General features: G+C 35.8%; 1 protein-coding gene across 1 annotated transcript; it reads left to right on the forward strand.

Annotated features, from left to right (window-relative positions):
- The first annotated feature begins 2200 nt into the window (after positions 1-2200).
- On the forward strand, positions 2201-21789 carry LOC135689364 (protein dispatched homolog 1). The gene is made up of 9 exons (XM_089110980.1): positions 2201-2597; positions 9256-10437; positions 13209-13555; positions 14373-14600; positions 15163-15288; positions 17187-17481; positions 18043-18170; positions 18653-18736; positions 19186-21789. The coding sequence occupies exons 1-9, from the start codon at positions 2459-2461 to the stop codon at positions 19912-19914; spliced, it is 3258 nt and encodes a 1085-aa protein (XP_088967106.1). The 5' UTR covers positions 2201-2458; the 3' UTR covers positions 19915-21789.
- Positions 21790-25410: the final 3621 nt, after the last annotated feature.

Here is a 25410-nt window from a genome sequence, read left to right on the forward strand (position 1 = left end):
TTTCTAAGACCATTGTTTTGGATTGAGTGGAGCCACGGGGGGGGGGGGGGGGGATTGGGGGACTAGTCACTTTTTTAGAAAGATGGTGCTTGAGATTTTTGCAAACCTTATGATAAAATGTCGGGGGGGGGCGGGGGTATGTACGTTATCTAGATCGTCGGGGGGGGTATCCACATTTAAATGACATTTCTTGGGAGACAAGAGTTGTTTCCTCCGGAAGAAAATGTTTCAAACAGGGGGGAAAGGGCGTGATCCAAAATGGCGTGGTCCCTGACAAACCTTTTGTCCCCCCCTCACTTATCCCAGGTTGGAGCCGCAACTGTTTTACACCCAAGCTTTTTAATCAGTGGTTGACTGGATGTGTCGAAACTGCTATTTGTAACCATCCTTGCAGCCCTGTTTTGTAGCTTTTGCAAACGACTAATTTCGGGCGTACCAGCACAGCCCGACTGTTTTCCACTGGTTAAGACCAATTACCCAGGAAACTTTAGAAGACACAGCCCTAACGTGATCCTTCTAGTCAAAGCAGATGTCTAGTGGAAGTCCTAGGTATTTGGTTTTGTTTTAATGGAATGGGTAAGGAACACATCTTTACCGATTGAACTGACGAAACTATTCATTGACTGAAAAATTCCTCCCTTGTCGGAAATATTCTTATTTCCGTCTTTCGAAATATTCTTATTCGTAGATTTGGATCATTTATTCAGTAGCTGATTAAGTGTCTTCCAAAGATTTTTTTAAATTGCCTTAGAACTTTAAAACCTTCATTGTAAAGTACTGTCTTTTAAGTTTTGTGTTAAGACGATTGACTTTGTTTCGTACTTGTCAATATAAGCACATTAAGAGTGCTTACTTGCCTTTGCACACCGCCTGTTCTAGCCTATTTCTAGACTTAATAAGTTCTAGACTTAAGATCTGCATTCGTCCAGGGGCAGCACTTTTCTGAGACACGCATCTTTTGGATAAGAGCATGTTTCTCGGTGATATACGATGAGAGAAGTGTGGACCAGGTACTAACAAGCACTATGATACCATACGTTTGACCAAGTGCTTGTCCCCAGCTCATACTTGCAACATCCTTTAAAACATTTCTGCACCAAAGATTTTCATTCGTTGGGTTTTGATCACCTTAGACCATATTATGTTCATTCATAGAAATCGGAGTGTCTTAGATTTTGTAATGTTCGATACTGTGGCAAAATTAACAACAATAGAAGAGGATTTTGCAGTGCTCCGAGTTGATTCTGCAATTTTCTACTTATAAGTGAAATGCTCACAAATACTTTAAAGTTGTTGAACGTTACTATCCAAGGCAAAAGAAGGTTTATCTGTGGAATCACAATTTGAATCCACAAGGAGATCACACCCTCTCCCTCCTTGTCTAAGATTAATTGAAGATGTTCTAGCTTAATAATGTTTCCCTTGCCAGATGAAATCTTGTTATTTTAGTTTTCTTTTTTAACTGGATATTCAGAGAATTGACTTTCTTTCAAACTTGCCCGTATGTATGAACCTATTTCAAGTGGTGACGTACTTTTTACAGCAGTGTTATTAGGCTTATCTCTTCGCCGCATTAACCCTTTGGGTTCCTTATCGGTCAAAGGACATTACAATTCCGAGACTCAAACTTCACAAAGGCAAACTTATCAATTTTAAGGGGAAATATGTCGGTCCAAAGATTTACAACCGGATTGATATCATCAGTGTCAGAAATCTTCATTTGCTCCTAACCTATGTCAGCCACATCAAATATAAATGCAAACTCATTAGAATTATTAACTTTGAGAGTTTTTATCATTTAACGCCTTTTTTATTCTGCTGAATTTAACTTACGGACGCAGTATGCAATAAAATGAAGGTATAGCTTCGTTAACAGTAGGCTAACAAATTTTCCTAAAAAGGGAAACGAGGTAGTTAAATTGGATTCTGTTTAATTGCCAGTGTTTTGTGATATTTATGAAGCGATTTCAGCTGGTTGCTCCCAATTATCTAACAAACAATAAATTTACAGAGCCTCGTTTACATTTTTGATTGAGCATATGGAATCGAGATCTACCTCAATTTCACGATCAAAACTATATTTACTTTACGGGTTGTTTATTCAATTATGATTTGGTTCCTTTACCTGCTCAAACAGTAATCTGCGTCCTCCCTTTGGAAAATCTGACTTTTTTCACCATTATTTTATGAAACATTATATAAGTAGAATCGTTAATATTGATATTCTAAAATTGAAAAATTGAATAACTCTTGCCTATCTTTGTCGGTTCTACTAGTTTGCTAGTCCGGGTTTTACAATTGCAAATACCCGCCGACCAAAGACTGCAATGTTGCACCTGCTTGTGGACAAGGCTTTCATTGTTCAAGAAACGCTCGATGAAAAACACCAGCAGTTGTCTGAACTGAAGGAGAAGCAAGTGATATGGAGGCCACTTTGAGTTGCTGAAATCCAAACAAGATGAGAATTCGAAGGGCTGAAGAAAAGCGTGAAACGTTTCTGGTAACGAAAGCCACGGAAGGGCCGAGTGGAATCGAAGAATTGACAATACCGGAGAAACTATGCCGTTTCTACGTTGAAAGACCAAAATTGGCATTCGGTATGTTTGTTTATAATTTGAAAAAATAATTTTATACTTGTTGATCGATTCTTCATATTCTTATGGAATTTTATACAACTGAATTGATGAAGAACAGCTTTTGTTTGATAATTCATATGGGGTTGTCTCGAAAGTACGTTTTTTATAATTATGTATCATCGTTATCTTAAATTTGGTGGACAAACTAACGTCTAGCCCTTTAGTTAATATAATTAGATCTACTGTGTTTCACTTTATTTGTCGAATGCTCCGTCTTTAGAAAGAAAAGAAAAATTGTCTTCTTGCACGGAAGATGGGATAATTTCTTACAAACCTTTCAAGTTTTTTATCTTTAAATTATTTGCTATGCAAGCAAAGAGGATAAATTTCACTATTCACCAATTTTGGTTTAAAAGGTTCACCGCTGTGAAATTGTTCTCATAAGTGGACGAATCAAAATCCTTTTCAATTGAAAAAAATAGCATTTCAGCGTTTTGAAACCGTTGAAGAGCATTTTTAAAAATTTTTGCAACCATTTTGACAATTGATTTGTTATAAGCAGAAAATTTTAAACTTTACCTTTAATTTTCAACATTATTGTAGAAATGAAAGGAAACTCCAGCTCAGATGCTTTGCATTAAATTCTAAATCCAGCTACTATTAACTATGTTGTTATCAAGTACAACCAACTAAGTTGACAAAGAACCTTGTAACATTGACAATTGAATTTAAGAGCAGTTTACAAAGGCACGTGAATTCCTTTTTGACCAGTCCAAAGTTTGCATGACCGGGCATTTTATTTGCATCTCCTTGTTGAAGCACGTTTTTATAAGTTGAATTCGATTTCAAGTGTCCATTGACGCACCCGTAGTCTGGGTTGTGAATGGTTAAACACACTTTACATTCAAATAAGGGTTTTGAATACCTTTTTCAGGGTATGCCTATCTCTGATTCAAAGTTAACAGCTGAAATAGTTTTGCTTGCCATTCCTAACCTGCGTCTTCTACTCATCGAAACTCTATGCCCGCTTAAGATGAATCAAGCTTCGCTAGCGTTAGGCAAACTCTTCCAAGCAATTAAGTCTCCTAGTTTAGGTATCAAGAGGCATCGAATCATTTCAACAACTTGTTGCTTTCGATTCATTTGGGAGACTAAACAAGGAACATTTTGGTCTGGATACAGATTTATCTAAACTTCAACATGAGACATTTTTTAAACAAACAAAGAGACAGTAAAATCTATGCTAAAATTGTTTAGAAGGATGGTGTGCCAAATCGATTTTCGTTCCCTATATGCTCTGATAACAACTCGGTTGTCTATTCGAACTTAAACTTTTTTGAATACATCATATTTTGTCTTCTATTTGGTCTTGCTAGTTGCCTTTTAGTCAGGTTCGTATCAAGCGAAATGCATTGTAATGCTTGTCAGTTAAGTGGTATGTAACAGAAATATTCCTTGTTGGTTGTTGTTTGCCAACTGCAAAATATATAAAAGGAAAGAGCCAAAATGCATCATTTTTAGATTCTAATATTGCACATTATTCTCTGAATAACCAATGCCAAAAGCTTGAAAATCTTGTTGCTTTAGCATGGCTTAAATTAGATAAATAATAACAAACAATTTTGAGTTTTATATTTTTGGAAAAATTTTCATCAAATACCCTTGTACAGTACACCGTTTACTGCCTGAGCAATTTTGAGCCATTTATTGCTTGGTTTCTGCTAAAAACATAATGATCTTGCCTTTTCGATATCTTCTTTTAAAAAGATCGAGAACAACGTTAAGGTCATGCATCTTGGCCCGGTTTAACAGAATATCATGGGAAAATCTTGTTGACAGTGAAAATGGCTAGGCCTTTAACAGTTATCACAAGTCCTGGGGCAAGACATCCGAAGAGGCTTCCCCGCGAGCGAAGCGAGCAGGAAATTCTGCGACCACACCCACTAGTTTAGCTAAAAATACATTTCAGAACATTTCTTGGAGCCATTTTCTTCCAGTTGTTTGAAATGTTTCACTATTCTTGGGCTTATTTTTGTTATGTTTGATGAATTCCATTCTTAAAAATTGAATTCATTGCTTTATAAGGCTCCATAGAGCCCTGAAGTCCTTGCTCCCCTTTCCGCGGCCCTAGCTATTTGATGCCTCTCAGATTCCTAACAAATCATGGTGCTGGGCAACAGTTTTTGATAGAACCTTTTTACGCAATAACAATTATATAAAAACACGAACCTCCAAATTTGTTCTTTTTAATTGATTCAAATTGGTCAAGAGATCAAGAATCAACTGTGGCTCTGGTACTTTCAAATGTAATTCTAAACAGAGTTTTTTCCATCTAGCGGTGCTTTGACGCTGAATTTTTCAAAGTTTGTTAGAAAATGGTGCCTGAACACTCCCCTTAAGGACAATATTTAGCAATTGCACTGCTTACACCCTTATGATTTAAGAACAAATTAAGAACAATACAGCCTCGTAGTTCTAATGGTTGTAATAGTTTTTCTGAAAGTCAAAAAGCTTAAAGTTTTACTGAAAGAACTTCAATTTAATGGTTCTTTCAAAAAAGATAAATTCCTCAGTTTCAAAGTGCCAACATTTTTTTCTTTTCATATATTTGGCGGCCGACGGGGTGTCATTGGGAACTTTTGGGGGGAGCTTTCCCCCATGACACCCCATAGTGCCATTCTTGCTTTCATGCTTTTTACAATCGAACTTTCATTTTACGCGAATTTATTTATCAATGAACAAAATATTTCTGTATAGTACAATCGTGTTTTTAATGATGTCATTTATATCGAAAAGACAAAAGTTATGGTTTCTTTACTATTGAATGCGAGATGTGATAGGCAGATGAAAACCTCTCTTTGCCCAAACATCTGTTCATAGGATTATAAAATCGCTTATATCATCGAATCTGATTTGCATTTGAAAGGTCAGAAGCTATTTTAATGTATTAACCTTAATGCCTTTTGAGATATACAGATACACATCAGTAATTATTATAGGTTTACGAATTGACTCGTGCTAATCTTTCTTTATCTTTGGGTTTATCTGTGATATCTTTATTGTATACCAATGGATATAACTTGATACTTGGGATTACATTGACCTTCAATTCTGCTCCAAAAACGTCATATTTCTGGTACTTGTAAACTTGCAGTTACTGACATAATTCAATTTTTCAGCCTCGAAATTTATCTCAGTTGGATTGAGCTAGCAATGTTTGCTAAGCGCAAGTTTTTATTGCTGCCTCTAACAAATACAAAATACAGCCCATTAGCGCACATTCGTCAAAAGATTTAATTCTGCTTCTCCATGCGTACTTTGTGAGATTTCAGCAGTCATGGACATTAAACTTTCATTGTACATAAGTGATAGATAAGCTAAAGTTAGAAGCTTTAGATTTTGTATAATTCTTCCACCTACGTAAACTACTGAGAGCTTAAGGAAGGTCTAAAAGAAAAAGCAGCTATAAGGCCCAGCTTGTGTGCCTCCTCCGGGTTTCAAATGTTTCATTTCAGTGGAAATCTGCTTAAATTTAGGCCCTGTAGAATTATTTGATGTCTTATTCTCTGTAAGGCTTTCTTAATACGGATGGATTTGAGTTGAAAGATTTTGTCATATCATAAGCTTTTCATGCTAAGAATCGAGCCAATACAATCGTCTTCAAATTACTGTTGAACGTTTCCCTCTTTCTCAAAATTAATTAACTATCATAGGAGAGTAACAGACATTCTCTAAAAATTTATATTCCATCTCTCCTTAATTCCGAGCTGATCTGCATTCTCTGAAGACGATTCGGTAGCTTGTGAAATTGGGAATAATAAGATTAGAATTCGGAACAGGTGACTCTTTCTCTTTCATAATTGACTTAGGTAAACAAAATTATTTCTGGCTTCCAAGACAAAACTCTGAACTTGATAGGCCAGTTTGCAGGCTAGTTGAAATAACAAGTGTAGATAGAGAATTCCAAACAATGAAATGAAATCATAATACAACAAAACCATCAAATCCTGAGACAACGAATGGTTATATAGCTTAAAACGGAGCTAAGACGAATTTTATGCAATCCATTTGAGTTACATGTTTGTAATTGAGCATAATTTAAGCAGCCACCACGGAGCAGTGGAGCTTAGAAAGGGGCCTAAGGGCGAAATATCAAAAAGTGAGTCACCAGTAAAGCCTCTTTCTATCCGATTTTAGGCTCCACACTTTTTGTAGACCCCCACCTTTCCCAACGCTCCGCGGTGCCTGTGGGTACTAGCAAATACTACAGCAACTTGGAATACGTAAATCAACCTTGAAAGAAGTCAATAGCAAGACTGGTTTCAGTATCCTGTTTAAAAGTGCTACGTGTAGTTTCTGAAAACATTAGGGAATTATTAAGTAATTAATTTGTAAGATAATTAATTTCAAAGTTTTAATATAATTGCTGGAAATCAATCAAAATTTCGCAATTATCTCAATCTTATGAGTCAAACTATGCAATGACAGCCTCTCATAATTGCTCTTAAATTTTAAACGTTTATTGTGTACAAGTTATCTACATCTTTGAAAGTACTAAACCCTGCATGTTCAGTGTTCACAATGCTAAGCTGCAAAGCTTGATTTGATACTGGTGCTGCTAAGCTGCAAAGCAATTATTAAAATCTTCTTCCGTACATCGTTCCAACAGCGCAACCACGCACGTTGTCATCAATAATGCACCCAAAAATTATAAAAGCAAATGTGTCTTCCAAGTGGTTGTTTCTTCTTATGTGGAAAAACACCTGTTTAAAATATCGGCTGTTTCATTCTTTGAAAGTGGCTAAATCAATGGATTTTCAGGCAAAATCCTAAATTGCTTTGCAATAAGTTTTTATTCCTGCTTAGGCAATTACAATTTTTTCTTCGTCTGTGAAGGCCTGTTTCAAGAAAAATGATTTCTGGCCTAAAAAGAAATGTTAGGGAATGGCTCATTCTATTAGGAGACTCATTTGCTCGTCTTCTCAAAAATCTCACATCCTGTGACTTTTGATTCACGCTTCGTGACTCAGATTATTCTAAATACTTGAAATAAACCATTTGTGGTTGCTAGGTGTTATATTATTCCTCTTGATGAAATTATTTCTATTCATGTCATCTTTACATTGTATCCATGGATACCAAACCTCAGCACTTCAATCTTCCCACATGTTTACCGATACCAAATTTAATAATGACTGCGATGTCATCGAGAGCACCTCCACCTGCAACCTTGAACAATTACCATGTGAATAGGTCGTTGATGATTCAAATGAAGCCAATTAGCCCATCAGGATGTCATGCAATCGTAGTAAGAAGAATCTTGTAAATACAATAATATTTGTTGGTGTTTGCTTCTTTTTGCTGGTATCAACAACGATTGTATGGTTGCAAAAAGTTTAGTAGAATGAAGCCAGCTGGATGACTATTTTTTAATGCACCTTCGTAGTGGATCCAACGGGCGACAACGTAGTCATGGATGTAGGAAAAGGAGACATTTCACCGCTGATTGGTGAAATACAACGAACGAATCAAACACTCAACTGTTTCCTCACAGTTTTCTTGACCCACGCTTGGATTTGTATTTTTACTTACCTTTTATCATTTTCCGACGTTTAAACTCTGAAATGTATCAGACATACAATGCTTAAGTAAGCTGCGTTGTCATCTTTTCTGGCTATCTTAATATTTTGCCCAACCTAAGGCCTTGCCCTGGGCACCAGACTCACTCTATATAGCTGAGGCCTACACTATATGGTCAATCTTTACTTGTGTAAATAAAGAAAAGGTCACGATAGCAGGCTGCTCGACGGACTTCAAAGGAATTTTTGATCAATAAACAAAAATTGTTTCATTGTCTTTTTCTGCCGCCGAGGTCCTCTTCAGCCATGTGTGAGAACTTTGACAAGTGTTAATAAATATGCAATTATTTGAGTGACCCCTACGAAATGAATTTAAAAGAACGTCTGCTGTTAACATGCTGCCGAAAAGTATAGTAAAAGAGCACCGCTACATTTCGGGGCAAACAAAGAGACGATGATAAACGTGTATTACTTATCCTATACTGATAGTTAGACACCGGTATACAGTCTTTCTTGTGAATTTCTAAATTAATACGAAAAATTATTTATGTGCTTTTATGAAGCATAACATGCATAACAGTAAATCTGTAGTACTGCTTGAAATCAAAATTGCATATTAAACAAGAACTATATTGATGGTTCTGTATTTTTGAAGATCTTTGCACGCAATTCCCTCGAGTATGAAACATCGAATAATGACGATATGCTGTCATTATGATCTTCATTTTGAATGATTTGAACACAAAATTTATGTTTCTATTTTTGTCAATATCATATATTTTACACTATTGGAATTTCAAGCAACATATTTACAATGAAAAGCTATTTTTCCAATTTTGTATTTACGATATTTTTGTGAAAGAATCAAAACTTATTTGTATATAACAATTGTTGATGCTCCCATGCTTCGAAGATACGCTGTTCTATTAGAAAAAATTCTAAATGAATCAACATGAGAAAGAAGTAATCAACAAAGGTCATGCTTGCGTATCTCAATATCCAATCAAATATTTTCCCTTATCTTTCTCAGTATGCAGTTCATTTTTTACTGGAATCAAACATTAGTTGAAAATTATCATCTAATTTTTTGTTCTTTACAGGAATCACGCTGAGCATCCAACTAAGCACGGTTTTGGCAACTGCCATACTCTATCTCATTGGGTACGACATCCTGCCTTATGATTTTGGAAAGGTGCCGTTAAATTTAGAAAAAGATGCCACTAAATTAAGAGCTGATGCATTCAATTTTGTCAGCCAAGATACAAGAATTAACCTTCTTCCGACAACAATTCTTGGCCAGCCTGAACGATCTTTGAGATATTCACCGATCGAGCTGTTTTTTAGCCTCAAGAAAAAGAATGTACTTACTGCAAAGAATCTTAAGGATATTGATAATACAGAGAAAAGATTGTATAATGATGAAATATTTCAGAAGAAGATTTGTAATCTGAATTATGTCACAGGAAACTGCAGCTTGCCTTTATCGATCATTAGACTCTTTGATGGAACATATAGAAAATTGAACCCAGATTTATTTGATCCAGAATTTAGAAATATTGAAAAGGTGCTGAGAGTTGCTAACAACATAAGTATCACACGGGCCTTAGTTGCATTCAGCCTTGATATACATTCTGTTATTAACAACGACATTGTTCGTGCTGGTTGTGTTCGCTCAGTGATATTCAACGGATTTCCCTTGAAAGGTTACAGGCATGCAGAAGATAGAAAGGATGAGCAGACAGAGGAACTTAACAAATACACCCAAAAGGCATTTGCTGATACGCTTAAAAATATGTACAAAGATGGCGTTGGTAGTATGGATCTGTATTATAACAACTTGGCTCTGTTTTTTGATGCTATCGACAAACAAGTAATTTATGATTTACTGTTAGCTGCTGGCAGCTTTCTGTTCATTTTTTGCTTTATTTGGGTAAATACCGGCTCATTGTGGATTACAAGCTGGGCTCTTTTGGGCATTCTCACAAATTTCTTCGGCGCCAACCTCGTCTACCGCGTCCTACTTGATTTTCGTTACATTGGCATATTCCATGTTTTATCTGTGTTCATCATTCTCGGCATTGGTGCGGACGATGTATTTGTGTTTTTCAACACATGGAAATTGATGGAACAGCGCAAATACCCGAATCTCATCATCCATCTAACAGAAACATTTCGATGCGCTGCAAGTGCTATGTTTGTGACGTCATTGACAACAATGGCTGCTTTTCTCGCAAGTGCAGCATCACCGCTTCTTGCAGTGTCTTCTTTTGGAGTTTTTTCAGGTAAGTGCTTCCTAGAATAGAATTGTGGCTTACCGCAGCATTATCACAAAATTTTAAAAGAGACTTCTTTTCAAGTGAACATTTGATAGGCATAGAAAATTTGCAAGCAAAACAACAAGATTCATTTAAATAATTACCATAAACTATTTTAAAATATAATAGCAATTAGACAAGTTTCTGTTTAGTCTTCTAACAAGCATCTTTTCTTCTTTGACCTAGAATTTTACTGATATTCCTTTCTTGTGTGTGACCGTAGCCTCAAAATTATTCAATTGATCTGTTGCTTTAAACAATCAATAGAAACAGAAGAAATTCCACAGCTGTCATCCGTGCTGTTGGTCAACTGCAATTCTATTAATTATTTCTGAAACTTGATGCAGGTTTCAATTTTTATTGAATATGTCGATGTCAGTCAAAGGTTTGACGATTCAATAGATAAGGGTTATTGAGATAAGTTATCAATTCAAAACCCCTTTACCATCCTCACTGCCCCATTCGTTCGTGTGTCGAAACTACTTTCAATGGTTTTTCTTTGAAATGAATCGCAAATATTGATATTCTTAAGCAGTAGGTTAATTTCCCATGGTTTGCAATTTAGTGAAGCATTGTTTGTACGGTATAGGTCAATAACGATCAGGGACGGATTTAAGTGACAAAAATTGAAAGGGGGGCTAGATAAAAATTGGATTTTGGAGCAACACCCTTCGGGTCACTAGAAAATGATGAAAACGCCCATTTCCAAAATTCAGTATTTGACTTTAAGATAAAGAAGATAAACAAACTGAAATTTTAGCGTTTTTTATTTCTATTGACTGCCAAAAATGATTTCTAGGGAATGGAAGCAAAATTTACCCAAGGATACAGAAAAATTGGGGGTATCACCCTTCCTTCATCCCCTGCCTCCGCGCTAAATCCGCCCCTGATAATGTCACATACTTTGCATCTAAAAACCGAAATTACCGGCTAATGAAAGGGCCTAACTTATGCTATATTAAATCAAAAACTGCCTAAGCAAACGAATATGTTAGCACGATTATACTAATCACAGTTATATTGTCACATATCTGTTATCAAGAATAGCATTGCCCTTGTGGCAGCCATCTCACCCCGTCTAGTCACTACATATAAAAAGGTTCTGAATAGAATTTTCTGTACCTCCTTTTTAAAGGACAATTGTCCTCCAAACGATGGAAAAGATTGATGGCTCCAACTTTTTCCTACAAAGGGAGCCTTGTAGAAGCACCTTGCAGACAACTAGCATCTTCCTACGATAGAACGATCTCAACTTCTAAAAGTGTCTGCTAAATACTCAAATTGTTCTGAAACTAGCACCAGTCTAGCATTTCTTTACCTAATTTCATATTACAAGACTTGTATGTCACGAATTCCAGTCAATAAATCTTAATTGCCAATCTTTTTGCATCCAGTCTTTATCTGGACAGGTGGAAAAATCGAATAACAAATCTGATTGACAGCAGAATTAAGTATTTAGGTAATAAAACGATCCTTCATTTTATGAACAATATGATTACACAAGATAAGCTAAAAAGAACAGACGGCGGCCTTCGTTGAAACCTTTAAGCTTCGCCTTATCCATAAAACGAGCAAAAATAGTAATTAACTTCGTTAAAGTAAAATTTAAAATTCTTTGAAATCTATATAAAACTTGCGGCAATTGCATTTTCTTCGTACTAGATTTTTGCTTGAAAATTGCTTTATACTACCTAATTGGCAATAGGTTTGGTGCAATAAAGACAGGTACCGTATAGGAAGGTTGCCAAGCTTTATCATAGATAGCTGCTAACATAACATAGCAGCAGGCTCATTAAAAAGAGCTTCTTTCCTCCCGTGTGTGCCAGAAAGCAACAATATTGTCTTTCTGTCTATGTTTGTTATGATTCGATTGCTGTCTTTATTGATGGGAAAGATGAACGAGTTGTTTGTTCTCAAACTCTTCTCTAAAGTTCATACTATATGTTCGTAAAAACTCAATTTGCGATCAAGTCATGTTTCCATCCGTTCACACTAACCATCATAAAGGGACTGTGATGAAGCCATTTATAGAAAAAAATAAATTACAACGAGAGTTAAGCATTCTTAAAGTTGGTTGCACCCACATAGATGTTCAATCTAGTTCCGATTTACCTGAATCTTTAAATCTTCCTGCAAATCAATGCCTTAAACTTGGCTGTTCACGTTTGTATGATATTAATCAGTGCTATGCTAGTTACCTGCACTGTAAAAGCTGTAATCCTATGTTATACATCTAAGGATGTAAAGAAATCTTTAGACATAATATTTGCTAGGAGATCTTTAGATGTTATATTTGCTATGATAATATAAGAGTTGTTTTCAAGTTAAAATTCCTTGTTTAAAGAAAAGCTCTCATGCACTGAGACCTCTGAACAATGGAAAAAGATTAATGACTCAAAGTTGTTCCTGCAAAGGCAGACTTGTAGAACCACCTGCAGATAACTAGCAATTCCCTGCAACATAACGAACTATTGTTCTAAAAGTCTCTTTCAATTAGAGAGTTTACTTTATATTTGATTGAAATTCATCGTTGTACATACAGATTTCCGGTGGTTACCACAGAAAATTACTATAGAATTTAGTACAGTAAGCTCCCAATAACTCGAACCTTCGCTATCTCGAACCATTTCATTGGCCCCTTGTTCGAGTTAACGGGAGTTTACTGTACCAGCTGTACCTCTGAAGATGCTTTAGTTATGCTTGCAGACACCCAGTGACACTCAATTTTTACTTTTAAGGTATCTTGGTACTTGTCAACTACATATCTATCTGTATATTCTTCCCGAGTGTCGTGGTAACATACCATTACTTCTGGCAAGATTGCAAAGTAAATTGCAGAAAAGAGAAGCAAGAAAACTTGAGTTCTGAAGACGAGGACCAAGAAACATCTCAGCTTCAAAAGAAAACAAAATTCATCAAGCCTATTGGTGAACTATTCAAGATCGTAGTCAATTGGTTTGAAGGTCCATATGTGGATTACGTCATTCTGCATCCCATTGTGCGCTGGATTGTTTTGGCCTTCTTCGTGGTTACCAGCGTCGTCTTCATGTCATTTGCTGTACAACTAAGACCAGATGAAGAGCAGGTAAGACATTTGCTTCTCAATCCAAACTCTCTGAAATTCCTGTATTTGGGTTACGTTTCTCTGTCACTATATTCATATTTTATAAGAAGCTCCAATGCCTGCCAAAAGAACTTGGAACACCCAGCAATTTGCATTGCATTATCGGAAAAAAATTACTACTTCTGCCCCCTTCCCTCTAAAACAATGTTGATAATCAAGAGAAATGTCATAAAAGACACGCAAAAGAAGGTGCTTTCCGAAATCCTAACCCGTTTCAAAGTAAACCAATATTGTTCCGTTGGGGAGAAGGAAATGATTGATTTTGACTTTGAAAACTGACGTTAGTGTTCCAAGACTTTGGCAGACATTGTCGCTTTAAGAAAGAGTACTGAAGAGAAAAAAATTAAGTAGAAAATATTCAGAAAATATTCATAAGATATTCAGAAAACCTGGAACACAAGTATCTATCATTAATTTATGAATATGATTACCTGGTTGACATAAGACTTCAGACACAAAATCTACTTCCGTCATCTTTTTGCAGTATTAGAATGGAAACCAATCTCTTGACATGATTGTCGTAAGCGTTTTAAGACAATAGAAACCTTGATGAGTCCACTGATCGCAGCTGCAAAGGCCCTCTCCAAAAAGGCTTCCTTGCATTAAAGGCAAACAGTAGAAACCTAAATGTTTTAATTAATGACATCAAAATTAAAAATTCTTAAAAAACATTGAGTATTGAATTTTCCGAAAACATTACGAAGCTGAAGCACTCGACTTTAACATTTGTTTCTTATTAAAAAAGGAGTGTATAGGCTATTCTTGTTCACTCTTCAAGGTACAAGTATGGAAGCCTGGGACCAATTGGCATGACATACGTCACATACGGATGAATAATTTCAAAGAATCTGGGGAAGGGAGTAACGTGATTCGCGTGTATTTGATCTGGGGATTGGGGTTGCAAGACAGACGCAAGTGTCACTTTACAGATTACAAATGCAGAGGAGAGACGATATTTGACGAAGATTTCGATCTAAATGCGCCAAATTGTCAGCTTTCTGTGCTGGTAAGTGGATGCACATTTCGTGATACAGACTCTTTAAGTATCAATAGTAATGGGCAGATCAAGTGGGAAATCTAAATGAAATGTCCCTTATCACCGCTTTGTTACCCTTAACAGGGGTGATCAGAGCTTGCCAAAAAATAGTCAATCCTTGTCAAATAGGTCTTGATCTAAGAATGATCCTATAGAAACTGGTATGTTCTCAAATAATCATCTTTTGAAAGTTTGGAGGTAAGGAACTAGCTCCGTCAAATATAAGCTTTTTGAAAATAGGCAATTTTTTTATTTTAGTCTGCACTCAAGAAACGGTATATTTGAATAGCTAGTTATCCCGTTTATGACCTAAAATTGAGGGTATCTGCAAATATTGTTTAAAGAAATTTCAAGAGCCCCCTATCTCTTTGAAAATTATGGCTTTGTCCTAGCATTTCTGTGTTTACAACCCTTGAATCGTGCAAGCCATGATGGGCTTACGACCAATATTGAGGGCCAACGCTTCGTAAGTGCCATTTTTTATAAGGATGTCTTTCATGGCAGCGTCGTTACTTCAAGTTTTGTTTTGTAGGAGTTCTGCAAACGCCTAAAGTCTCTCACTCCTGAAGAGGCAGAGAAGCTGAAAATACGGAGAAGTGTCGCAACTGGTGAGCTTGAAGTCTCATGCTTCATGGAGAAGATGCAATCATTTCTAAAGGTAACTAGAACCAATGCAACGTTAATGAGTGCTTAACTGTTTGAAGTTTTTAGCCAAGGCATCATGAAGTACAGACGATGTAACCACTGAAAATTATCGATCAGTGGTAGCAAAAGATAGGTAAGAAGGAAAAAACGCAGGATATGCTGTCCTCCGGATTCTGTGAATCTTGCGTTGAGTAATTATACGAAAAATAGTCAGAAACAAGGCAACACAATGACGAAAACCGAAGGTAGTCAATACGTAGAAAGAATCAAAAGTAAATATGTAGATTTTGATATTTACTATTATCATCCTATGATCACCAACCTCTACAGCACCACCAACATTCCCACACATCACCAACCACTCCTGCCTCCCCCACCTCCATCGTCCCCTTTTTTCCCCGCTTGCTGCATTTATACCATTCCACACCCACCAATCCGGCATCATCATCGCACGTTTCTAATTTATCTAATCTTTCGTTACATTTACCCTGATGAAGCCCTGTATGCCTGGGCAAAATAATAGTATTTATCAAATCTAATTCATTCTAAAATTCTATTTCACTAAATTGGATTCTCGTCGACGTGTTGCTTTGTTCCTAAGCATAATTCGCAAAACATATGTCAGCTGAAAAAAACTCAGTACCGCTAACAGCTAAGTCGCTTCTTTCTCACTAGCAATAATACATATCCTTGATATTTAGATTCGTTTCAGCCAATATAAACATGTGCAAATGTCGAAAAAAGAGTTTTTGTTTGTGAGATTGTGGTTTTGATCACACCTTTAGCAGAGTGGGTCTGTGCTATCACACCATTTTAATCAAAATTCGCTCCAGATGGCAACACACTGATAATCATAACCATGAACTAAAAATGCTTCTTTGCTCCGTGATTCGTGCATATAAAAATCTTGTGGATGTTACAGCAAAAACAGAATTGACCACAGATTATGGCTAATCTGAGCATATCATTAGCACTGAAATCAATGAATAAGAGCTGGTGAAATAATCTTATGATAATAATCGTACAAATTAAATTTTTGCTATTGAATAGTTTTTACATCTCGAGCATATGTGTATGAGACTATTAATTTCAAAACTGCCCAAGAGAAATTTTTTTTGAAGATCTCTGTGGTTGCTTACCTCCGCCCCTTTTTTCTTTCTATAAACGTAATCTGAATTTCATTCATTGCAGCTTTGAGATGTTGATTTCATTAACAAACGTCTCTAAAAACAAGACAAGGTTTTGGCAGCTAGACCGCAACACATCTATAATGCATCAGCACCTTCATCTTTTAATGCAATACAGTTTTCTTTTGATTAAAATACAAATTACATTTTTGAGGTACTTATCGTGAATTGGTAATCTGGTGGCAAAAGTAGAGATTTTCTGAATGTTTATAGCCTGTGAAAATTTAAAATCAATATAAGAAAATATGATTGCTTTTTTGGCTTTCGAATTTTATTCAATCATTATTCAAGATTCGTTCGAATATGTGGCTGAATAAGCTTTTCTGTATACTTTCACCTTAAACAGTTTTTTCAACTGTCAACTCTTATCAAGATCTTTAGTTTGATAAAGAATCAGGAGCTCTTTCAGATGATTTTCTAACAAGTAGCAGAATATATTAAAGGTGTTTTCTGATTGCTAGTGCCTTATTCATAAATCTAGCTAATGTAATGAGATTTACTGTTACTGGTCGGTTTCAAAGTGCTCGATTCAGTATAAATAGAGCTGTACGTGCGATTTTATGTATGGAACACCTTCGAACCGTCCTGTTCTAAACACCAACAACCGTATCTACTAATTTATGTAAACAATATCTATGAATCAACATATTTTGAGGAATTATGGCTTTAACCTATCTACAAATTTCTATTAGTTATAATACAATAAAATATCATTTCCTTCCAGTCTGAAACCAAAGCACGCAAGTTTTCAAACGAAGCAAACATTTCTCTACCGATAGACGAACGAAAAGCAAAAATTATTATGCAGACAAGGCCTATCGTTTACAACGAGACGATGCTTAGTGGTGAATACAAGCGTTTCTTCGAAGTTGGCCTTGGTTACTGGCTTTCAAACGGTGGAAATCCAAACCCAGGCTACAATTATTTCGTTTACGGCAATTGGATTGGAGGGTCTTTGGATCCAACAGCCATGCCGTACCTAGCAAACCCAAGATCAAAATTGACTGCAATGGCGCAAGGCAAGTACATCGTTTATATATATAAGCTTCATTTTAGGATCAGAAGGTAGCTTAGGCCTACAACAGTGATAGTCTCAAAACCTTTTGTTCCAATTAGGATGGATCCGAAAATTCAGATAGACAAAAGGTTTTGATATGCCACGCCCATGCAAGAAGTAAAAATGGCTTCATCTCTTTTAACCGCCATTTGTTTATTATTACTTTTCTTTCTAAAAAGGCACATTTTTTGTAAAGAGAAGGATTCAAATAATGGTGGGAAAAGTGGGGTCAGGATTCACTGGACCTCATGGTACCACAAATACATTCAATTTTGCCTTGTCAATTAATGTGACCGTACAAATGTTTTCGATAATTTTTGGAATGTTGAATGCTGCAAGTCTAAAAAAACCTTCAATAGATATTAAAAAGGCCTAAAAGCAATCAACAGATATCCAGGTGATGTGATCAATCTGTCAATCAACTATTGACCAATCAGCAAGCGTATTTGAGGTTTCATGCTTATTGATTGGTTGAATTTGCTATCATTTTGATACAGTGCGATTCTCTGTTCTTCTCTTGCAGGAGGACGATTTGGAAATCGTTTGCGGTATGCTGCCGTTGTTGTAAACACATCTTTAACTGGAGCAACTATGAAATATCAAGAAGGAAATATAGTTTACGATAATTGGGAAAAATTTGTCAATGAACAGGTTTGCATAGAGACTTATGGTGTATTGTTTTTAGTTATGTTCACTTTTTTCATGAAGTGACATTGTCTGCTCAGGCCTAAATTTAAAAATTATCATTTTTACTCACGACCATCATTCCTGAACAGTGGCTGAAGTTTGATTGCCCCCGATTGCCAACAGGAATAAAGATAAAAAATATACAAAAATCCTATATTCAATGGCGTAAATTGACTTCAGGGACGGAGGGTGGATGACCTTTAAAAGTTAATTTTACCAACGAAGGCATTTAGGTGAAGATAATTTGTTCCCAACCTAGATGCTGTCGGATGATTCTACCGACCACGTAACAATTTTTAATCCAACTAACTAAGTACAACATTCACCAACAGACAAAGTTCATTCAACTCAATAATCACTGCACATGTCTTTCGACCGTAAGAAGGGGGGGCGATTCATTTGCCAATAGAATCTTAATTTCTTCATAATTCGTTATTTTATTTTAGACGGCCAACATGCCACGTCACTGCAAAAATATGTTTCAATGCACACCAGAATGGAATAATTGGCATTGGTTGAAGGTGCAATGGGTACGTTTTATCAATTCATTTGTAAAAATCAAATTCAAGCTGGTCCACTTGGACTGCCCAAAGTGAAGATAAAGCAACATTCAATGTTGCATTCTTAAAATTAGGATTGCAGCTATTACAGTATGCTGACCCAGTGGCTATTTGAACCTTCTTTTTATTTGAGAGAATTCATGCTCCCTGTTTTGTGTAGCATGTTTGCATGGATAAGCTGAATCGTTACTCATCTGAAATAAAGCTTTTACCACAAAGCCTCGATGGTAGTTACTAAACAGTGAATAGATTTGTACCAATAATTGGACTTTAGTATTAATGTCAGTGGCTGGGAGCTACTTGGCGGTGATTGGTTAAAAGAAACGGCATGATATTGCCTATTGGCAAATCTCGATCCGTATATGGGAACTGTGTTTTTGGCAAACTTAAGAATTATCAAAATATTAATTTACTTGCAGGTCCTACTTGTTGGTGCAGTGCAAGGTATTATCATTGGATTGGCTCTAGCTCTGCCTGTTCTTATATTCACAACCTGCAACTGGATAATTGGATTGTTGGCAGCCCTTACAATATCATTGATTACAAATGCTGTTGTCGGACTAATACCACTTCTTGGCTGGAAACTGGGTGTTATGGAATCACTGAATCTCACCCTAGTCGTTGGCCTTGCTGTCGACTATTGTGTACATCTAGCGGATGGGTATGTCCGCTCGAAGAAGACAAGACGCGTTGATCGATTGCGGGACATGCTGAGGACCGTTGGTGTATCGGTGTTGTCCGGAGCTTGCACAACACTGGGAGCGTCTGCATTTATGCTTGGCTCTCAGATAATGTTTTTCTGTCAATTTGGCATATTTATGTTTTGCACAATCGGATTCTCTATAATATTTGCATTGGGTTTCTTTACTGTTGCCATTGGTTTCATTGGTCCAGAAGGTGACAGAGGCTCTCTAAAGCACTGCTTCACGTGCTTTTTTCCAAGACGCAGTGAAGGAGAAAACCGGAATGAGTTTTCAGTTCAGGAGTTCTGTGACGTCAAATCAGGGTGCAGCGCATCAAAGGACAACATTGAACGTACCTTGCCAGGACAATTGGAGAATCTGTACACGCCAACAATTATTCATGATGGAGACCGGGTAAAATTCAAAGTTCCTAGAAAGACAGAAATAAAAGAAGAATTGAACTAGGTATTTCAAGTGAAATATCAGATATCTAGAATTTGAGGAAAGCTCAGCTAGATTTTAGGGTAACATAGTTGACAAGAGGTAGGTCATAGATCATAAAGTTTACTTGCCATTAGCCATAGTAAATCAGAGATCATTGTGCTTGGCCATTATTAGAAAATGCCTCAGAGTTGAATAATAGTGTGGTTGTAGGCATTATGTGGACAAGGCACTTTTGCTGGAAAATTTGAAAATCATGTACAAATTTTTTATTTATCAGTTTGGTCTCACAAAAATCTGACTACCTTGAGATCATCTATGCTGCAAATTCGAATATTCAGACTTCATATTCAATAGACTAAACAAGGTCTTTAAAAATTGACAATTAAAAGTGTAATAGAATAGGTTGGTAGGCTCATACATGAATAAAGAATCTGCTTAGCACAAAACACCTCTGGCAGGTTGAGTGAGATTTATATAAGTGGTACGTCGATCATCACCTATTCTACCGCTAAGATTTCTGGGTAGCAATTAAACTTAAAGGTCATTAGAGGGAGTCCGTCTCAGATTAAAAAACACATTTCATTCGCGCAACAACATCAAGAGTACTTTGCTATTAAAGCTCCACTTATTTTGTATTTATTACTGAAATTCCTTTACAATAATAGGAAGTACTAGACTAGAGTGTGTTCGCTATTCTACCACGAAATTTAAAAATTCCTCAAGACATCACTATTTGAAGGCAAGAGGATTTTAGATATACTGAAAACCTTAGATATCAGGCTGAAGGCATCTCATTTCAACCCCCCCCCCCCACCCCCCACTAAATTACTATTAAAGAACTGATCCCACAGAAACCTTTGATTTCAATGTAACTGCCATAGTGCCCCATATTATCTAGGCATTGTTTGCTGTATGCGGTAATGGTGGCTTGTTACCTAAACCTTGAAAATCGAGGTAGAGGGCTTTCGTTAACTAAATATTCTGATGATAATCCATAGATAGTGCCAGAATAGGATTCAAGGTAAGTCATACCAATGAAACTTTCCCCGAAGAGCAACTATTTTTTCAAAAATTTTGCTCTGAGCCCTTGTGTACCTGGTAATATTTCTTCCGGAATCCATTCATACGGAACTCAGCTAGTTTAGCCACAATGGACCATTTTGGAAACGTAGGCCAAACTTTGACCCCTTTGGAATGTTTTGCTTTACATCCCACAACTTTATAAATGGGTACGCTTTGAATCGAGGCCAGGTTTCACTTATAGAAATAAAAATCCAAACTTTTTTTGCTCCTGCCTCCTGGCTAAGTTAGAAATGTGATATATGTGTATGCCAATTTTGGAACAGAAAAAAACTATATGAGAATTGGAGCCAAGAAAAGAATAAATTGCACTATTGTTGAACTCAAACGCAATTTCGGGAATCTTTGCTTGACACCAAAGTTACGAATATTTACTTTCACAGAATCGCATTGTCTAAGTCTTTGAGATAGTTCCAGATTGCAAGATTCTTCTGCGAAAATTCTTGTACGAAACTGGCATAGCTCACTGAGTATGGAGAAGAATTTAGTCAAAACGCTCCTATGTTGATTGGCTTTGAAGATTTGTCTTGCGATAGGTAGTCTTGGAAAATAATTGTGGATGGGGGTAGTTGTAGATTATTTGATAATTTGTGAAATACAATTATTGCAAAGTTTAGCAAAAATATGTAGAATTTTTTGGAGTGCAGATATAATCATATTGCTTTATTTATTATTGATAATTGAACTTTTTTCAATTTGAATGTGCAAAATTTTAAAAGAGTTGTTTTTCTTAATAATTTTTGGTTTTGTATTAATTAATTTGCATTTTGAATTGTAAATTGCATTAAAGTCTTGAAAATGACAGTCTAACTTATAGATAGTCGTTTGTTCTCGTTTTGGATTATCTTTCATGGAACCTAGAGAGTACCAAGTGTGACGACATCAAATATTTTTTCTAGAGTTTCTTAAATTTGACCACATAATCTGAACAAACGGCATTAAATACATCTCAAGGTGCAAAATTAGCTAGATATGTTCAAATTGGGCGAGATATGGCCAATGAAAACTTTCAGGTTAGCTAACACATTACTGTTATTCTGCCCTGGTTCATAAAGTTATGAACCAAGACCAAATTACAAGAGGTTTGATGAGGCAAGAGCCTGTGCTCATGTGGTCATATCTCAGCCAATTCGAAACACATTTGTCTGATTTTATACATTCAGAGGTATTTTTCAATGCTTAATAATAATGATAATAATATTTCATATTTATACTGGTTAATTTGTTCAGTAAGTAAATGACTGTTATCAACCAAAGACCTGTATGTTACAAAGTAAAGTTTACAAACGTAAAGGTTAAAAATTAACACAGATAAAAGCTGAAATATTTACAGAATTAAAATTAGAATCGAGAAAATGAGTCGGGTTTTAAAGTCAAAATTGAAAAGTTCTGAAACTATATTTTTATGACGTCATCACTGTTGCTACTCTATTGTCCTTATACCTGAGGATGCTACCTTGGAGATACTGAATACGATCGCATCAAGCGTGATACCTTTAGTAGTGGCTTATATCTGTTCTGTTCTATACACCAAAAGCGCGTGCATCTCTGCCTATACGAAATTGATCAAATAATCAAATGCGGAATCGGTCAACAGAAAACTCCATATCAATTCTAACAGAAAAGAGGGGTCTAACAGTCGAAATAATCATCTCCAACCAACCTGAAAAAAGATTACCGAACAGTTTCTTAAAACTGAGGGTGACCATTGCTATGTATTAATAATTTTTCTTCATCTTAGCGCTTGGTTTCTTACACGCTAAGACGGTTTCTTACAAAAAATTGTCATAGTCAAAAGCTTACAAAGATCTTTTTCGGTAGAGGGTAAAGCACTTGTATATTCTTATCAAGCAATCACATTTTTTATGTTTCCATTCAAGCAATTGTTTGAGAATATGTTTGAAAATCGAACAATCCTGTTGCGCAAAATATCAACTTGCTGTTTCAACAAGTAAAAACATACTTGAAATATACTGTTTAGTCTAAATTGATGAGAAACGTCTTTTAGACGATCTTCGGCTAGCTGCCACGGAGGAAAATTGCATGTTAGTTTGAGGTATTTAGTCCAAGGAGCGATCTAAAGTGGGAAACAGGGCCTCAAAAATTAGAATTATTGGAATTTCTAGAAGGATTAATGAACTTAGGTGGTGGTAAAGAAAATGTTTTCTTGTGCTGAATGTTTTTGTTAAAGTATGCAGAAATCTGATGAGAGATGATAAGAAAAAGAGTGCCTAGAATGGATCCTTGTCGCATCTACATCGCTTAGGATAAATGCGTCAATGATAATTTGGCTTTGTCATAAGCAGGCATTTGATTCAAGATTGCAACGAAAAATATGACAGATCTGTATACTTTGGCGATCGCACAGACATGAGTAGCAGGTTTAAGAATAAAAAAATCTATCCATTGATATGAACTTACAGAATATAATGTCGTCAGCTGCTTTTTTCAGCAAATATTCTTTTCTGGTAATGGAAAAAATTAAAATACAGGACTTATTGAAATTTTTTGACCTTGTAAATGCTAGCAAACTTAGCATTTATGAACTGCACAGGCTGGTACTGACAAAAGGAGTAAAAGGTTTTATTAATATGATATGATATTAATACTCTCAAATTTTCAGTTCAAGAATTTAAGAGCAATTTTTTCTTGATAAAGGTGAGTGACAAGGTAAATAGCAGGGATTTCTAAAATATGATAGAATATATTGACTGATTAATAGAGTAAAACAATTGCTTGCACATTTTCAGTGATGTTGCTTCTTTCCCTTGAGGCTATTCTGACTCAGGTAACATAGCTAACATCTCACCTGATTTCATGTTCTAGGGGAGTTGTTCACAGAAGAGGTGGTCGAAGGACTTATGACAGGGATAATTGATTTGCTGGTAAAGCAAAATTATTAATTGCAAAGTCACCAACCTTTGGTATTATCTTTGAAAGAACCTCATAAAAAGCTGTATAAACTAAATCAGCAAGAACTTTAAAGTCTCTCGGCCATTGAATTGTTTAAGAATTTGCACAACTTTAATCATGCATCTGTTAAAATTTTATTTTTGAAACAATGATTAAAAACACAGACTGTTTGGAAAACATTTCTGCTTAACTAACACTAAATGTTATTTTATTTTTCTTATGATAATACTTCTTAATTTTTACAAAAGACTTGACAAGTTGACATTTTTCAAATGTGGCACTTTGAGCAAATCAAAAATTGTTTTTTTTGTTTTACAGGTGTATGGACATTGTAGACTTCATGTATTACGATGCTTTTGAAAAAAGCTTTTTCCAGGCTCAAATTGAATTAATCGACGAAGAATATAAGAAAATGCTGTATATATCACCGTCCCCTTGTCTAATACATAAAAAATTTCGCTAAGAAATACTCCAGTAATCGAAGGGAATCCGGTATATGCTTGCTCCGGTATATGCTACGTAATACGCCTGGCTGGGTGTATCGCTCAAGCCAGCATATGTCTGCATGGTATATCAACGGCAGTCTGTCCCCCATTGCATTCTTGAATTTCAATCTTACTGTTTTGAAATTCATGCAGAGACAACGTTTAGTAATTGGAACCAGAATCTCATTGTTTATATCGCCCATTCGCCTAGAGGGCAGATTGGTTTTACGTAAAATGCACTGTAATAAAGTCAAACTTCGTTTTCATCTACGTAGAGATAAAGGAACAAATTTTCTTGTGTTCCATTTATTCCAGAGATCTTATAAGCAGGTTTGACTGTATATTGAGATCAAATACATCAATTTTTAGATTTTTTCCAGACGATAATCACCAAAAGGTTTCTTTTAAGGTTCCTCAAAAAAATAAAGAAACAGCATTAATAATCTCAACTTTGTAACGGCTTTGTAAGATTCAAACATCGTCACTGATATTCTCAATTCCGAATTGCTGATCATTTAGCCATGTGTTTCATGCTTCCTTTCCCCTTTACTCATTTCATATCATCAATGTTCTTTCTATTAGCATTCTTGGCGACTCTACCTAAATTTTGCCAACATTCCATTCTTGCCTTATCTTTTACAATAAAAAATTCCAAACGGTTTTCAAAGGTTTTAGAAACCTCATAATCGAAAAAGGACGTACAAAGTTATCCAACTGTCAGCCATTAATAGATAATAATTAAAAAAGCACCATTTCAGCTTCTGTTTTGATAAATTCGCAATAATATTTCTTGGAAGTACAGTAATAATTTTTGATGTCCAGGTCATCCTTTACATTTTAAACGTTGCTTCGTTATATTGAAATAGTGCAAATTTTCGTCTTAGTTCCAGAACATCTCTTTGTCAAATGTGATAATTGTTATGTATTTCTGCTGTTGCACAGAAGACAGAAATAGAAAATCTTATCTGATTGACAATTTCAATTGGTCGATAAACCGAAGCCTTTTGTAAACGATTGTCTTTTATAGCTACTTTGGGTC

The sequence above is a fragment of the Rhopilema esculentum genome, chromosome 10, assembly GCF_057945365.1.
Source record: "Rhopilema esculentum isolate cy_ngs chromosome 10, ASM5794536v1, whole genome shotgun sequence".
NCBI classification, from domain to species: domain Eukaryota; kingdom Metazoa; phylum Cnidaria; class Scyphozoa; order Rhizostomeae; family Rhizostomatidae; genus Rhopilema; species Rhopilema esculentum.

Bases quoted from the DNA above. Each gene is read 5' to 3' on its own strand.
- LOC135689364 (XM_089110980.1), top strand. From the start codon at position 2,459: ATGAGAATTCGAAGGGCTGAAGAAAAGCGTGAAACGTTTCTGGTAACG. The intron at 10,438-13,208 runs GTAAGTGCTTCC...TTTACTTTTAAG, and splicing joins TTCTTTTGGAGTTTTTTCAG to GTATCTTGGTACTTGTCAAC. The intron at 13,556-14,372 runs GTAAGACATTTG...TCACTCTTCAAG, and splicing joins TAAGACCAGATGAAGAGCAG to GTACAAGTATGGAAGCCTGG.